Source organism: Anguilla anguilla, chromosome 14 (assembly GCF_013347855.1).
Source record: "Anguilla anguilla isolate fAngAng1 chromosome 14, fAngAng1.pri, whole genome shotgun sequence".
NCBI lineage: Eukaryota > Metazoa > Chordata > Actinopteri > Anguilliformes > Anguillidae > Anguilla > Anguilla anguilla.
The window spans coordinates 10,677,478-10,693,393 of NC_049214.1; the positions used below are offsets into that span (position 1 = coordinate 10,677,478).

The window sequence follows — 15,916 nt, forward strand, 5'->3', positions numbered from 1 at the left end:
TGAGATCAGTGCAGTTTGATTGGTGCAGTTTGATTGTGGAAGGTTGGACCATGGGGATAAACTGTGGAGATAACTAACAAAGATTCTTTCATCATATGATCTCAAACAATCAAGAAAATCCAATAGGGAAAATATGACAACTTATTATAAAAAGAAATTCAAAATACTATGATCTAAACAAATTCTCAGCACACACAGTCCATCCATCAATAAATGACCAAAGACTAGTCAGGAATTTTGTCATGCTTTTTATTTTTAGTGTTATGCAACTTTAGAAGTATAAATATCTGTTTAATATACAACATCTATGACATCCATAGAGCTTTCCTTGGGCAAAATACAAAATGCAAACACTTCTTTATTGCACAGATCCTAAAAGACACACTGTAAATAAGCAAATTCATCTAATACTAGTTCACACACATAAAATGAAAATCAAATGAAACACAACAAAAAAATGGAAGGAAAAAACAAAAACAAAAAAAAAAAAAAAACAGCGAGAGACCATACAGAACCGGACAGGTAATTTACACAGATTTGAACTGGCAACCACATAGACTTTACAGTCATTTACAGCACGCCCTGGCTGGGAGGATGAGGCACAAGCTACATATACTATTCACCATATTACTTTGTGTGATGCAGCACATAGATTTGGCAAATTAATAGTACAATATACAAAATATACATCCATGAAGTATCTGTAAACAAACATTGAATGTGCTTTAAGGATTCAAATGGGTCGACCTTTAGAAGAAAACAGAGAAAAGGCATGGGGACAGACAGGTGCTCCATCGCTCCAAGTCATGTGATTTTTATTTTATTCTTTTTTTTTTTTAGAACATAATTTTAGTTATTCATGAATGAGTATACACAATAAAACAGCACAAGATACTACACTTGTCCCCTTCATTTCAACAATGCTATTTTGCTCTTTCCATATATTTCATTAAAGGGGTGGGTGGAATCTCACTTTACTTAAGGTGCATTAAATAAGGTCTTCCCTGTCATCACAAAATACATGATGGTAATAATATGAAATAATTAGTAAAAATGCATTTTAATTTTTTTTTTTTAAACACTTCAGTGTCTGAGCATTATTTCACTAATGTAGTTAATTCCTAACATATTCTATTTCCTATTTCTACAGATTTTATCCCAATTATAGGCATACATTTATAAAGTATTTTTTTAGATGCAGTATCTATAAGATTCAGCATAGTCAACATTACATGTATCAACAGTGTAAGTATAATTTAAGTATCAGTTTCTCAAATTAGGGGTATGCAGTGTATAGAGGTTTGACACTGCCTGCTGAAACCTGGCAGTAGAATCTCACAAAAACACAGTGTTTGAAAAGATGTTAGTGATGCCATTGGTTAAGAAAGGCCAAAGAAGAATGGATTAAGAATGGGCGCATCTTTATCACAGATGTTTTCAAGAGACAGAATTGAAAAGAAGATGGAAGATAGTTGTTTGACAAGCCCATCAAATTAGAGATTCACATTTGCATCCTTTCACGTTTGTTTAAATGACATATCCTACCACATCTGATCATGCTGGCAATTCTAAAAATGTGGAAACAGCATTTGTATGGCCCTATGCATGTACTCAGTACCCTTTCTTAAATGTGATTGGGATAAAATATGGCAGCATTTTCAGTCGCAATGTCCAAACAAAATAAGTTTTGTATTGTACGTCCAGAAAGTGAATCTGACTAACACTGCAGGTTTACAGCAGGAAGTGTTTTACATTAAACATGCATATTCTTTTTAAACTTTAAATACTTGTGTAAATAAAATGAGTCTGCACTGTCCAGATACGACGATTATCAGTTTTTCTCTTTTCATCTTACTACATTTGTTTTTGTATTTTTAAGTACTGCATGTCATGTATGGAATCACTTGAGATAAGACAGTAAATTCTACATGATGAAAACACTGTTGAATCTATATTGATAGAAGGTTATTCCTGAATTTTAAATGAGCCTTTTTTTAAACTTTGCATCCATGAACAGAAATGTGTTTTCCTATTTTGTATATCTAAACAAACACATTTTTAAATAGGGGAGAAACATTCCCCCCAAAATAGACTGATTTAAAAAGAGCCTCCTATGAACCTTTGCCAACATGTAGCTTATGGAACTTTATTTTGCAGTCCTTTCCCATTGATAAAGTCTGTTTCTGCCCACACTGTCACAAGGAACAAGAATTTCTCACTGGGAATTTGAACGTCACAGCTAAACTGGCAATGGCCGCAATAGGGGCATCCCAATGTACGGATGAATAGCCAAGCATCAGACCATCCTGGCAAGCATTTACCCTCAGACTTATGTTCCAAAGCGACATTTTTAAAGAAGGTTTTCCCTTTTGATCTAAGTTTGTGTGCACTAGCTTGCATTAGTTCAAGTAAAAACACAACATATTATAAATTGTTAAAAAGACTGAGCTTGAGAGAAATGATACTTGTCTTGCCCTATGCCTTTTTTTTAACATGTACAGACATTACATTAGCTCACTGCCAAGCAGAGGAAATGACTCCTAACTAGTTACAGATTCTGGAGTATACAAACATACAACCTAACAAAATATATACATATAAAACAAACAATACTCACGATTAAGCCCATTAATCCCCTTTGTACAGTTAGTTTGATCATATTTACAGTAGTTTGCATAAAAATGAAATTTTTAGAAATGTAAAGAGATGTATGTGAAAGGAATGTGAATTTCACCAAAACCTGCTAAAAACAGCAAGTATAATTCCCACAAACAGTAAGGCCCCTTCCACTAGATATGACTCAATGAAATTCCAGAACCATAAGATGATTCCATATTAAATAGTTCTAGGTGAGAAGCACAGCACTCAGTGCATTCCATCTGTGCACCACTACCCAAAACAAAAACACACTCCCTCTCTATCCAAAAACAAAAACAACACTAACAAATAATAAAATAAACATTTTGGTGACATTCATTTTCTGTAATCTGCATGAAGTGTCCTTAGCGCGTGTTCAGCACTAAGATGATGTTCTCTTCAAATGGTTGATTCAATGACATGCTAAGCGCTTTTGATTTACATGCTAGACTACCTTTCCATTCCAAGGGTGAAATGTACTTATTTGCTTACAACTGTACGCACATGGTCAATCCCAAGACTGCCGATGAATACCATTCTGTTTTTTCATTCGTTTCTGTTTTTTCAATTTCTGATGGCTTTATAGTTTGGTGCTGAGGGCAATTCCAAACAAACCCAAATTGACACTCATCTACTGACCCTTTAAAATGGCCTCTCCAAAATGCCGCTACGATATCACAATGATTGCACAAACTTCTGCTGTCAATAAAAATATAACCCTTCATCCCAAAATGCTGATTTGACACTTGTCAAAAAAAGAACTGTGACAGGAATATAGTCGAAACATCATAAATAAAACATTTTGGTGAAAGATTCAAATCAGCAGCAAATTATGTCTACATTCAGTCTTAGATTTGATAATTCTTATTGACAGATATTTATAAAGCAGTCTCTTTTACCATACAGCTGCTCTCTCACACACAAACACACACACACAAACATACCTTTTCTCATGCTGTACAAACACTGTGGTAACAGCTTCACCGGTTCTCAAAAATAGAAGGCATGTGAAACGACAAAGACATGATTTTTCCAAAAGAACTCAAAAATGATACTGCACACCAAAAACAACCAAAAAAGAAAATGGCCGCCTTCTTTCAGACACAGCACAGTGCGATACAACTGGCAGCTACTGCTCAGGTACCTCTTACGTTTTTTTGAGTGTGGAGCCACGTGCCAATTCCTTGGCTGGTTTGCTACGGACAAAGTCTTTTTCCAAAGCAGTGGTGTCATTTGCCGAGGCTGTTTTTGAAGCGTCTTTGCGAGTGTTCTTTGTCAGGGAATTTGTCTGCTCACATTCTTTCCTTTTCTTTTCGCCCTGCTCTTTCTTGCCGCCAGACACCAGCTTCTCGGAGGTCCCAGCCTTTGCTTCACCCACGCTTGGTTTCAGTTCAGTTCGGGCTGCGCCTCCGAACCCCGTCTGCTTATAAGAATCCGCTCCGGGGCCTTCAGCCTGCTGCCTTGAGCGGCACTCCTTGGCTGCATGCGAAACGCCCTCTTCTGCCGCATCGACGTGGAGCCTGCCTGAAAGTGCTTCATTGTGCTTGTGTGCTTCTTTTCTCCTCTCTGCTGGTGCTGGTTGCATTGGCGGTGAAGCACCACTGGGAGGCGCAGTCTGACTGCTGCTGGGTTTCGCCTGCTCCCTGGGAGTCTGCTGCCTGCCTGAGGTGTGTTGGGATGTTGGCTCTTTTTGTCTTGCACTGAGGCCATCTTTAACTATTGGCTGCTCCAGAACTTTAGCCCTGCCTCTCCCAGAGTCCTCTTCTGCTTTACAAGCAGGGTGTGAAACAGGAGATGTTTCTCCTCTAGGCTTGATTTTGGGATTTACTTGGGACAGAGGGGCTTGTTTTCCTGAAATCAAGCCAGACTGCTTTATCTGTGTAGTACTTGAGGACTCTTTAATACCAGGCTGTATCTGCTTGACTGTCTGTACAGAACTCGGGGATTCTTTAATACAAGACTGTGTCTGTTTTACCATTTCTGCAGGAGTTAAAGATTGCTTCGTGCCAGACTGCGGCAGTTTTACGTTCTGTGTGGAGCTTCCGGAATCTTTCATGCCACACTGTGACTGCTTTCCTGTTTGCATGGGGTTTGAGGACTCTTTAATGTCAGACTGTACCTGTTTGACTATCTGTACAGGGCTTGAAGACTCTTTAATGCCAGGCTGTATCTGTTTCAGTGTCTGTACAGGGCTTGAGGTCTCTTTACTTAAAGATTGTGATTGTTTTATTGTCTGTGCAGGGCTTGAGAACTCTTTAACGCCAGACTGCACTGGCTTGATGGTCTGTAAAGGTCTTGAAGACTCTTTAATGCCAGGCTGTACCTGTTTCAGTGTCAGTACAGGGCTTGAGGACTCTTTACTGAAAGATTGTGACAGATTAATTGTCTGTAAAGGGCTTGAGGACTCTTTCATACCAGACTGTATCTGTTCGACAGTCAATGTAGCACTTGAGCACTCTTTAATATCAGACTGTACTTGCTTGACTGTCTGAACAGGGCTTGAGGCCTCTTTAATGGCAGGCTGTACCTGTTTGGCTGTCTGTACAGGGCTTGAGAACTCTCTACTTAAAGATTGTGATTGTTTCATTGTCTGTTCAGGGCTTGATAACTCTTTAACGCCAGACTGTATCGGCTTGATGGTCTGTAAAGGTCTTGAAGACTCTTTAACAACAGGCTGTACCTGTTTGACTGTCTGTTCAGGGCTTGATGACTCTTTAATGTCAGATTGTACTGGCTTGATCATCTGAACAGAGCACGAAGACTCTTTAATGTCAGGCTGTACCAGTTTCATTGTCTGTACAGGGCTTGAGGACTCTTTAATGCCAGACTGCACCTGCTTGACTGCCTGTACAGGGCTTGAAGACTCTTTAATGCCAGACAGCACCTGTTTAATAGCAGGTTGTACCTGCTTGACTGTCTGTACAGGGCTTGAGGTCTCTTTACTGAAAGACTGTGACTGTTTTATTGTCTGTACAGGGCTTGAGGACTCTTTAATGCCAGACTGCACCTGCTTGACTGTCTGTGCAGGACTTGAAGACTCTTTAATGCCAGACAGCACCTGTTTAATAGCAGGTTGTACCTGCTTGACTGTCTGTACAGGGCTTGAGGTCTCTTTACTGAAAGACTGTGACTGTTTTATTGTCTGTACAGGGCTTGAGGACTCTTTAATGCCAGACTGCACCTGCTTGACTGTCTGTGCAGGACTTGAAGACTCTTTAATGCCAGACAGCACCTGTTTAATAGCAGGTTGTACCTGCTTGACCGTCTGTACAGGGCTTGAGGTCTCTTTACTGAAAGACTGTGACTGTTTTATTGTCTGTACAGGGCTTGAGGACTCTTTAATGCTAGACTGCACCTGCTCAACTGTCTGTGCAGGACTTGAAGACTCTTTAATGCCAGACAGCACCTGTTTAACTGTCTGTGTAGGACTTGAGGACTCTTTACTAGCAGATTGTACCTGCTTGACTGTCTGTACAGGGCTTGAGGTCTCTTTAATGCCAGACTGCACCAGTTTAACTGTCTGTACAGGGCTTGAGGACTCTTTACTCACAGGTTGTACCTGCTTGACTGTCTGCACAGGGCTTGAGGACTCTTTACTCGCAGGTTGTACCTGCTTGACTGTCTGCACAGGGCTTGAGGACTCTTTACTCGCAGGTTGTACCTGCTTGACTGTCTGCACAGGGCTTGAGGTCTCTTTAACATCAGACTGCACTTGTTTGACTGTCTGTGCAGAACTTGAGAACTCTTTAATACCAGGCTGTACCTGCTTTACTAGCTCTGCAGTCGGTAAAGACTCCTTCATGCCAGACCGTGGCTGATTTATAGTCTCTATACTTGATTGTGACAGTTTGACAGCTTGCACTGGATTGGAAGGCAAACTTGTTTTTGAGTCTGGTGTTAACTTTTTCTGGTTTTGGTTTTCATTATTGGGAGTGACCATTTTGTTGGATTGCTTGGTCTGAATTGTTTCCACAGGCCTATTTTTCAGCAGCTCCTGCTCAGTTTCCGAAGCTGTGGGGCAGACGCCCTTTATCTTTGGTGATGTGGGACCAGCATTCTGCTTCGACACATTACTGGAGGCTGCCTGATTACTGGCCTTTTTATCACACCTAAACAGTCCCTCTGTCTTAGCTGGCACAGTGCTCTCCTCTGACTTATCGCCTTTTGTCTCCCCCTTTGCACATGACTCTCTGGCTGTCTCCACCTTGTCTCCAGGGCTTTTGGAGGTGCTGAACTTCTTCCCATCAGGCACCCCAGCAAGGCTGCTGTCCGCTTTCACAACAGCCACATTTGCAGCCATCACATTCGCACCCTGCGTTTGTGGAGTGTCTGTTGAGCTGGAAGCCAGGACATTTGACGATGGATTTTGCAGCGTGTTCGGTTTAGCGTCAGTGGTGCTGCTTCCCAGTTTTTGTTTTGGTTGGTCGGCTGTATGTTTTGAAGGGAGTCCCTGCTCTACGTCAACACTGCCATGTAGCGTAGAAGACGTGAGTGTACCCTGTTTCCTGGAGCTTGGCTCCGATTGTGAGCCAGCACTTTCCTTGACCATTTCTGATGGCTGGGGAACCGCATTTTGACCCCCACACTGGACCTCAGGGGTTGTCTGTTGCACAGGCAGTGTCACATTAGGGCTTCCCAGCTCTGTTCTCTTAGGTGCGGAGGGCTGGCTGGAGACCTCACCCACATTGTCAGGTTTAGGTGGAGGAGCCATTTCCTGAGGCTGTTCTGGTTCGTCCTCCTGGTCCTCATTGCTGGCCTCTCGGATGGACGGGGTTCTGCCGCAGGAGGAGTGGATACTTGGGCGAGAGGCTCTCAGATCGTGCACTAGGCTCAAGCTGGCTTTCGCGCCAGGCCTGGACTCAACCTTCCCACACACGTCTACAGTGTCCAACTTAGCCAGGCCCTTTGTTGCTTCACCAGAGAGATCCATTCTAAAGAGGCCTTTGTCAGCACTGCTACTGCACTGATTGCTTGTGAGTGTGGGACTATCTTTTCCAGTGGTGGGCTCCTCTTTGATTGGGCTCCTACAGCTGAGTGGTCCATGGCTCCCTACAGAGGTACCCTTCGGCTGCTGGACTGGCAACTGCTTTTCGGTTTGGCTTTGTTGGCGCCCCTGAGCTCCCAAGCCCTGGTCGGGGTGGCTAATGATCATCTTGGACAAGCACGTGTCAGTTTTGGAGGTCCTTGGCCCAGACAGCATGCCAATATCCAGGGTGCCCTCCAGGGGTTTCAGGGAGGAGACGAGCCGCCCCTCCAGCTTGTACTCTGAGGAGGTCTTTCTGATTGGCCCCTCGCTGGAGGAGATCATCTGGAGCTTCTCTACAGCGCTCTCCCCTCTGCTGCTGAGCAGCTTGGGGGCCAGAGCCTCCGTGCTAATGACAGGTGGGGTGTGGACTCCACCCATTGTCCCCTTTACATGGTCCATGACTAGAGCAGAGTCCAGCTGAAGGCTCTTAGACCTTGTTGCACTGAGGTGGAGGCCCTCATGGATGGTAGGGGAGATCCTGCACATGCAGTCCTCCCGCTCCTCAAAAGACTGCCTCTTCCTGGCAAACTCCACATTGGAGGCCTTGAAATCTATCCTCTCGGGCTTGCCTGCCTCCTTCCCCTGCCTGGGCAGCGGCCTATCCCCCTTCTGTGGGCCCCAATCCAGCAGGCCTGAACTGGACGGTGTCTTGACTCCCTCGTTTACCATGGACCCAGAGTCACCACCCCTGCACGGCGGCTCCAAGATGCCCTCGCATGCCCGGGTGTTCAGCTTCTTGTACAGGGCATCCTTCAGTGTGGAGCTGCCAGACTTTCCATCTAAGGGGCCTGCTTCAGGGCTCCCAGGCTCCTGAAGGGCCTCCAGTTTCTGGAGGGGCTCTCGCCTTTCCGTCCAGTCCTGTTTCTTCACCACCACCTTGGCCTTCAGCTTCTCTTTGTCCAGTTCATCGATGGACTCCTGCCGACCGATCTTCCGGGTGACAGGCCGCTTAAGGCAGCCCTGTTCCGCTGGGCGCACCCGGGTGGTGGTAGGGGCATCGCAGGACGTCTCCTCCACACTCTGCAGGGCGTGGTCCTTGGGGGTGGGCGCTCCCTGGGCCTCCTCTTGTGTCACCTCCAGGCTGTGCTTGCGGGCACACAGGTGCTTCTTGTCCCCCGGGTAGGAGGGTGAGAGCTTCTCCTCGGACTGAACCCTCTTGAGGAGGGGCGAGCGGGGTGGCTCGGCGCTCTTGGGTCGTACCATGTGCCTCACAATGGTGGGTGGAGAGTGCATTTTGGCTGGGAAGGCCTGGGTGGTTTTAGAGCTGCCCACATTGTGGCTCAAGAGCGGGGAGGGTGAGCGCTGTGGAGAGGTGGGCTGGGGGGTCGGGGAGGGTGTGCGAGCCAGTGGGGACAGCGGGATACTTCCTGCTGATTTACGGCGCCCCTGTCTCAGCCTCTGTCCCGTGAGCTTAGGGCCCAGGCCGTGGAGGGTGCTGGGACGGATGTGGCCTGAGCCAGCAGGGGAATTCGGAGCACTGGAGCTAGGAGAGCTGCTTTGAGAAGAGGTCCCACCTGGAATTAAAATACGAGGAAAAAAGTATAAAACAGAAAATATTAACATTTAAATTTAAGTTAGAAATTAAAAATGTATGTCAATGCAACTTTTAGGACAGAATCTTTAGACAGAATGCAAAATAAAATAATTGCTCTGCATGGGCGGGGCCAGGACATAGCCGGCTAACCTGATTGGTTGAAGTCGGGGGTGGAACGGAAGGCAGCGGTGGGAGAGCGTGGGGACAGACTATGGGTGGGCGACCCTGGGAGTGACTCCCCCGATGACAGGGAGCGGTTGAGGGAGGAGAAACTGCGACTGGTGTGGAGCAGAGGAGAGGGCTGCATGGCGAAACGTCGAAATAGTGACCTTCGCCTGTGAGACAGAGGAGGGGATATGAGTCACCCCAATACTGCAGCCGCTAACCGTTTCCCCTCATAGTCCCATCTGCATGGCTTACAAAGACAGAGCACCCAAATCAGAGACACCATGGAGAGAAAATCAGACTCAATATTACTGCACAACCTAGACAATACCAAAAAGCAGTGGTCACCACAGTGGTCCTTAACCCTGGTCCTGGAGTTATTGATCAATAATAGTGAAAACCAGTAGACCATGTGCTGTCTCCAGTACTAAAATAACATGCTAAGGATCTTTGCCATTCATCACAAAAAAGAGAGGAAGTTCCCCTGCCATAACATCTTGACACAAACTCCCAGGTGGCAGCAGAGACAGCAGATGAAAATTGCTCAAATATCTACACAGAATGGTTTGGCCTCAAAATGGCAACACTAGAAACCATCAAACCTTTTTGTAATTATATCTTTGTCAGTCGTTAGGCCTATACAGTTTTTTTTTATGAGAATGTTTTATGCGAGCGGTGGAAAGCCTACTAACCTTTCCTGGGTCTTCTCCTTCTTGGGTTTCTTTGTCCTTCGCACCATTTTGCTCCTGTAGCTGTTCCTTCGGGCTGGCCCAGTTTTAATGGAGGTGTTCTCAAAGGGTGTGGTGGAGATGGCCACCTTGCTGCCGCTCTGAAATCGTGTGAGACCAGCAACAGTAAGGATGAGTGACCCCTTCAAGTATGGTCCAAATATGTGTTTATGGTTGTTAGTCTGTCTGTGTGTTGGTGTTTGTTTGCATCAGCTTGCATATCTCTTGGTATATGCGCGTGTGCATGTCTGTGTGTATGCTGTACCCGTCAGCAGAGGTGACAGGTACAGCATTCTCACCTTCAGCAGCAGCTCCACCACCTCAGTGTGCACCAGCCCGTGCACCGGCTCCCCGTTAACGTGCGTGATGAGGTCGCCAGCCTTCAGCCCAGCTGTGTGCGCAGGCCCGCCCTCCTCCACATTCTGAAAGGCAAACCGAGGAGCCGGCTGTCAGTCACTGCGGATCTGCTGTCAGTTCACTCACTGTCAGACAGTTCAGTTCAGCACTGAACTACAAAGGACAGGAAACTCTTCTGATCTAAAAATAAATGTGTGTCTTCGCTTCAGAAAGTTTCCATTTAAACAACGCTGTCAGTTTGTCAGGCCTGTTAAGGAACCGTTCTAGTGCATGGATGGGCCTCCCCGTTTGGTACCAATTCTGGACCATGCCAGTGCTGACTGCAGCCAACAGCTCCACAGAACAATTCACAATTGGCTCTTGTGCTGGCCAGGCATCGGAGGGTTTCATTGGCCAGGATTACAGCATTTTAGCACTCTTTCCCTGAATTTGTGAACTGCAGTGCGGTGAGGACCAGCGGCAACTTCACATGCTTGGAGGAAAGTACGTGCCTCTTTGGACTCTCCTGAATCGATAGTGGGGGTTACAGCAATGAGCGCTAATACGCACGCACGCGCGCGCACACACACACACGGCATTCCAAACCAGGGAGGAGAAAGGGGAAAACCATAAAATAAATGTCTGAGGGCCTGAGTATTGCTGTTCCTTACCCAGACCATGTGGTAGACGGTGTAGACATCGCTGTCGCAAGCATACACCCTGATGGCCCGCAGCGTGAAGCCAAACTTCTTCCCTGAGCTGTGGATGATGACGGGCTGCCGGGGGCTGACCGCGCACAGGGAGGAGTCTCGGCTGGGCGAGGAGTCTCTGGAGGAGGGGTCCGAGGACAAAGAATAGGGGGACATTGGGCTGCCCAGAGGGGACACCCCAAACACATCTGCAGGAAGGAGAGAAGGTATGTGTAAATGTTACTGAAAGCTTTCATATCTTGCAATGAGACAATATAATTTGGCAACTGTTAGCAGAAAGAGAGTTACAGCATGTTTTCGGAACTGACAAAGAGCTGGATCATCTTCCCAAAATGCACTGAAAATGTGTGTGCAGCTGCTATTTGAGTGCCAAGCACGGAACGCCATCTCTATTATCAGACCCAGGGAGCTGAACAAACAGAATTTCATTTGGCCGTGAAGGCAACAGCTTTCCTCTAAGTGGTTCAGCAGCAGCAAACAGACGCTGTTTCTGGGCCAGCTCCCCTGCTGTGGCCGAGACTGATGGGATTTCAAACCCGCAGCGTGAAGGTGCATGCATTCAGCACGAGGTGTCCAGCAGGGGGCGACTCCTGCCAGTCTTGAATCCCAAAGGGCATCATCGCGCCACGCTTCAGCGAAGCACTGCCCCATGGGAGCCTCACACTCCGAAAATGCAATTTCATGCCGTCCTCTCTATCTCTTTCATCCCCCCTCCTTCCCTCTCTCTCGCTCTCTTTTCTCCAAATTCTAACCCAGCCCAAGCTGTCCCTCTCCTCGCTCACCTCCCGGGATCATGAGGGAGAGGGCGCTGGCCGACACGGATTTGGGCACTTTGCTGGTGATCCTCTGCTTGTCAGCCCCGTCGGATCGGGCGCCGGCGGTGAGGGCCCCCAGGTCCCCCGACGTCTTGGAGGAGGCGTCGGGGCTTTCCACGCCCTCGCCCCTCGAGTGCAGCTGGTCCAGGTGCTCCGAGAAACTGCCTACTGGGATGAGGAGGGTGGAGAGAAGGGTGAAGAGTGCCAAAATATGGATTAAAAACCACAAGGATACAATTTTGAAATTGATTTACAAACACTTAAAATTACTTATTATAAGTATTTAACATGCAGATCTCCAAAGATTTCTATTTTACATGATTTCGGAACGCCTCCATTTTCTAGTGCCATTTTGCGGCTGCATATATTTCTATCCATTGAAAGTAATGATTCTTTCTTTCTGTAACAAAGTTTGCCCACTGAGCATTTTTGAAACTAACTCCATTCAAGTAGCAACCGGCTGCTTTGAGGTCAGGAGTGAATTATAAGAATAATCCAAGGTACTATATGAGGTTCTTGGTGATTTTGTGTATATAGCTTACATTTTCACATGAAGCCCATTCATAAATCTGGTTATTTACAGAAACAATTTCATGTCAGTGCTTTGCTAAAGGGAGCAACAGCTCTGAACCTGCAAGCTACTGTTTACAAGTCTGCCTATCTGACCACAACGCAAAGCTTGCATCTGTTCATAGGGTAATTTAGCCTCACAGTGTCATTCATTTAATCTTCTCCATAATGCTCAGTTCTACTCTAGGACCATGTAGCATTAGCGGCTCCTACGGCACGTGTCCATCGTACCCGAGAGCGTGGAGCCGCTCAGGGTGCTGCCGGGCGTGGTGGCCTCGGGCTCGTCCTGAGGCGTCTCCCCAATGGTGAAGGCCACTTTGCCAGAGTCCACCCCGCCCAGTGACCCGTCCACCTCCTCCACTTCAGCCGAGATGGCGAATTTTGGGAGCAGCCCGGAGCGTCGGCTCAGACTGGCGCTCTCCACCTCCGACGAGTGGGACAGGGAGGGCCTGTGGGGGGAGGGGTGGCAAAACAGTGAACACAGGTAAAAGGACAAAATGATCACACAGAAAAGTCCATACACTGCCACAGGTATTGTGGGATGCGTGGTCCACAGCAGGACAATACACCCAAAAGCAGCTCGTACAGCAACAGAGGTGGAACATATGAACAGATACATTTCATAGCCTTTCTTCCCAATGATAAATATCCTTTTTTATGCCAGATCTTCTTTTCTTGTGGTTTCAGGTTGCACAGAAGATTGCCAGAGGAAATAGTTCCACCAAAATAATATCAAATTTCATTCTTGTAAAATAATTGGGTAATATACCAAAGAAAACATTCTGGAGGCGCAACAGCACCATAAAAGCTGCTTTTGACTTAAGTGTATATTTTTCCACAAACCCCTGAATTCCCTATACCTGGAAATGTAGAGCCAGAAACATCTGTAAATATCTAACATATCCTTCATCGCAAACAAAGATTGCCTAGGCTAATTGAAAACAAGCGTATCATAAAACTGTGTATCAATGTCAAACAACCTCAGAAAGGGAACTATCCCTTTAACAGTACACATGATGTCACCATCAAAATATCCAAAGGTGTGCTCTTTTAAAGAGTAACATCCTGTTTAACATCCTGTATTAAAAGTCACACCCTGAGGATCACCTATCACATGTCCTTTGTACATCACCTCAACTTAAATATTGCACTACACTGCAATATAAGCGGAAAAGCGTGACTAAAGCCGCTTCTTTTTAAGTGAGATAAAATGATCGATTGTTCACAGCCAGGCCAATATTCAGTCTGTCAGAAGTAAGACTTTTTTTTTTGTGTGACCTACATTTCGGTGAACTCTGGGGTCCAGCTGAGGGAGTCCACCGTGAGTGGGCTGCCACTCTTGCTCTTTTCCTCCTGCTCGCCCTTCTCCTCCAGTTGCCCACGGGACAGGTCCAGGCTGCTGTACACCTGTTATACCCAAAAAACAGAGGCCCATCAGGGACAATGGAGACAGACTACACATGCAGGTCACAACCACCACTCCAGCCCAAAAGCACACCACGATCAGGAAGAGATTGCACACTGGCGCCTAATTCTCATCAGCATGAGGGCCTAGAGAAGAATGTTAAACAGATGTTGATCACTCCAAACATTCTTAAGTGGTATAATTTGTTTTGTTTTCACAAACATGCACATTTTCCTGATAACAGAGACAGATGACTGTACACCTACTATTAGCCTGTGGAATACACACAACCTTGACTGTTTTTTTTTCTTCAGTTTCTGTTAAATCTGCCCTTTAAGGTACAAAAATGTTCCAAGAAAATTGAACTGGCAGGCAGGTGCGAAGTTTTGCAGCATCAACATAACAGAAAATAGAAAGGAGGCAAATATTTCACTGAATATTCTCTGAGGGACAATACATTTACAATGGACCACAGTAATATGCGCGACTATAATGTAAACTGCACGCAGTTTAATAGGTTTCACTGTACAGGTCCACAATGCCAAGCCAGGCAAAATCGCAAACTCATACATACATAAGTCTAACTTCATACATAAACACATAAGTACATCATACATAAATATTACACACTATGCATAAATACATAAATACATAAGCTTACATGCCTGAGCGGCAGAGCCGCAGTAAATGCGTTCACAGCTGAACAAAGACTCACTTTGGAGAACCTGTGAGAGCACGAGGAGAACTGGCGCAGCTCAGCGTTGAAGTCTTCGTCGTTGGTGTCCTCCTCCTCCGTCTCCAGGTGGTGATACCGCTCAGATCGAGCTATGAGGGTGGAATCAGATCCCTCATTAGATCTCACTCTACTCTGCTGCCCACAAGGCAACCTTTCGACAGAAACACTGCTCCCAGGTCACTATGGCCTGACGTTTCAGTGTTTTTTTTGATGTTTAAATAATGAATCGATCAACGTTGGTTCGATTATTTAAATTGTCATTCAGCGTTTATAAAGTTTCACATTTCAATAAAAGAATTTCAAATGTCATTATTTCATAGTACATTCATATTTAAAAAATGTAACAAAACCAAAGCGAAAACCGTGATTAATTTACAAAACCGAATAGAAATTGAACCAAACTGAAAAGACACTAACGCATTACTGAGGCAGGGACTGGATTAAATTGGTCAACTACATATTTTAAATGCTCTTCAGATGTTGGTCCAAACACAAAAAAAACTCTGTGGAGCCTTGAGAACTTTCAACAAAATGTGTTACTTCCCAAAAGGTGCAATCATGAAAGAAGAATTATGTTTCACAATATCGGTGAAAGTTGTCGGTAATCTGAGTTTTACTGGTCTAAAGACTAAAATTTATAAAATTTTTTAAAATTTTAAAATAAAATTATTTGACCCAGATCTGGTAAACGGCAGGGGCCATTTTTTCAACTTGTGTCTGATGAAGACAGATGTTTTAACACGCGCGGGACTCACTGTCGAAGTAGCTGGTGTCGTCCTCCGACTCCAGCTGGGGGATGAACTCGGCCTTCTGCCGCAGCAAGCTGTTCCAGTCCAGGTTGTGGAAGAACTGGTGGTGCTTCACTTCGTAGGCCCCACCTGCGGACGAAAACACGCGGCCGTTACCTCAACCGGCGAGGTCGAGATCGAACAGCGCCGGGCTAAGTGCCGACTCCGTGCCTCCCCCCCCCGTATCCTGCTGGCCCGCGCCCAGCGATGATATCACCGCCATAAATTATGCACACCAATTTCCTGTGAGTGACCTTTCAGGAAGAAAGGACTTTCCTTTGAATGCAGATCCGGTCGGGAGTAATTTCAAAGGGCAAGTCCAGTCGCTCTTTTTTTTTTTTTATAACTTTAATCTGCTCTAAAGCAAACTAGCAACATTCTTGATTTTTTTTAAATTTTATTTCTTTTTGGGGGCCGCCGGTCAGCTTTAAAAGCACACAGCGCCTGGCACGCAAAATGGCATGGC

General features: G+C 45.6%; 1 protein-coding gene across 12 annotated transcripts in view; it reads right to left on the reverse strand.

The window, feature by feature from the left end:
* Nucleotides 1–233: 233 nt before the first annotated feature.
* The window catches only part of mast4 (microtubule associated serine/threonine kinase family member 4), a 149,144-nt gene continuing 133,461 nt past the window's right edge, over nucleotides 234–15,916 (reverse strand). For 8 of the 12 annotated variants that reach the window (XM_035390067.1, XM_035390065.1, XM_035390062.1 and 5 more), the window contains 10 exons: nucleotides 15,418–15,540; nucleotides 14,642–14,751; nucleotides 13,804–13,928; nucleotides 12,753–12,970; nucleotides 11,919–12,119; nucleotides 11,098–11,324; nucleotides 10,390–10,512; nucleotides 10,055–10,191; nucleotides 9,348–9,532; nucleotides 234–9,177 (listed from right to left, as the gene is read on the reverse strand). In XM_035390067.1, coding sequence (XP_035245958.1) covers nucleotides 3,785–9,177; nucleotides 9,348–9,532; nucleotides 10,055–10,191; nucleotides 10,390–10,512; nucleotides 11,098–11,324; nucleotides 11,919–12,119; nucleotides 12,753–12,970; nucleotides 13,804–13,928; nucleotides 14,642–14,751; nucleotides 15,418–15,540 — 6,842 coding nt within the window. In that variant the 3' untranslated portion in view covers nucleotides 234–3,784. The remainder of the gene's footprint in view (nucleotides 9,178–9,347; nucleotides 9,533–10,054; nucleotides 10,192–10,389; nucleotides 10,513–11,097; nucleotides 11,325–11,918; nucleotides 12,120–12,752; nucleotides 12,971–13,803; nucleotides 13,929–14,641; nucleotides 14,752–15,417; nucleotides 15,541–15,916) is intronic. The other 4 variants (XM_035390074.1, XM_035390063.1, XM_035390068.1 and 1 more) reach the window with 3 other exon arrangements.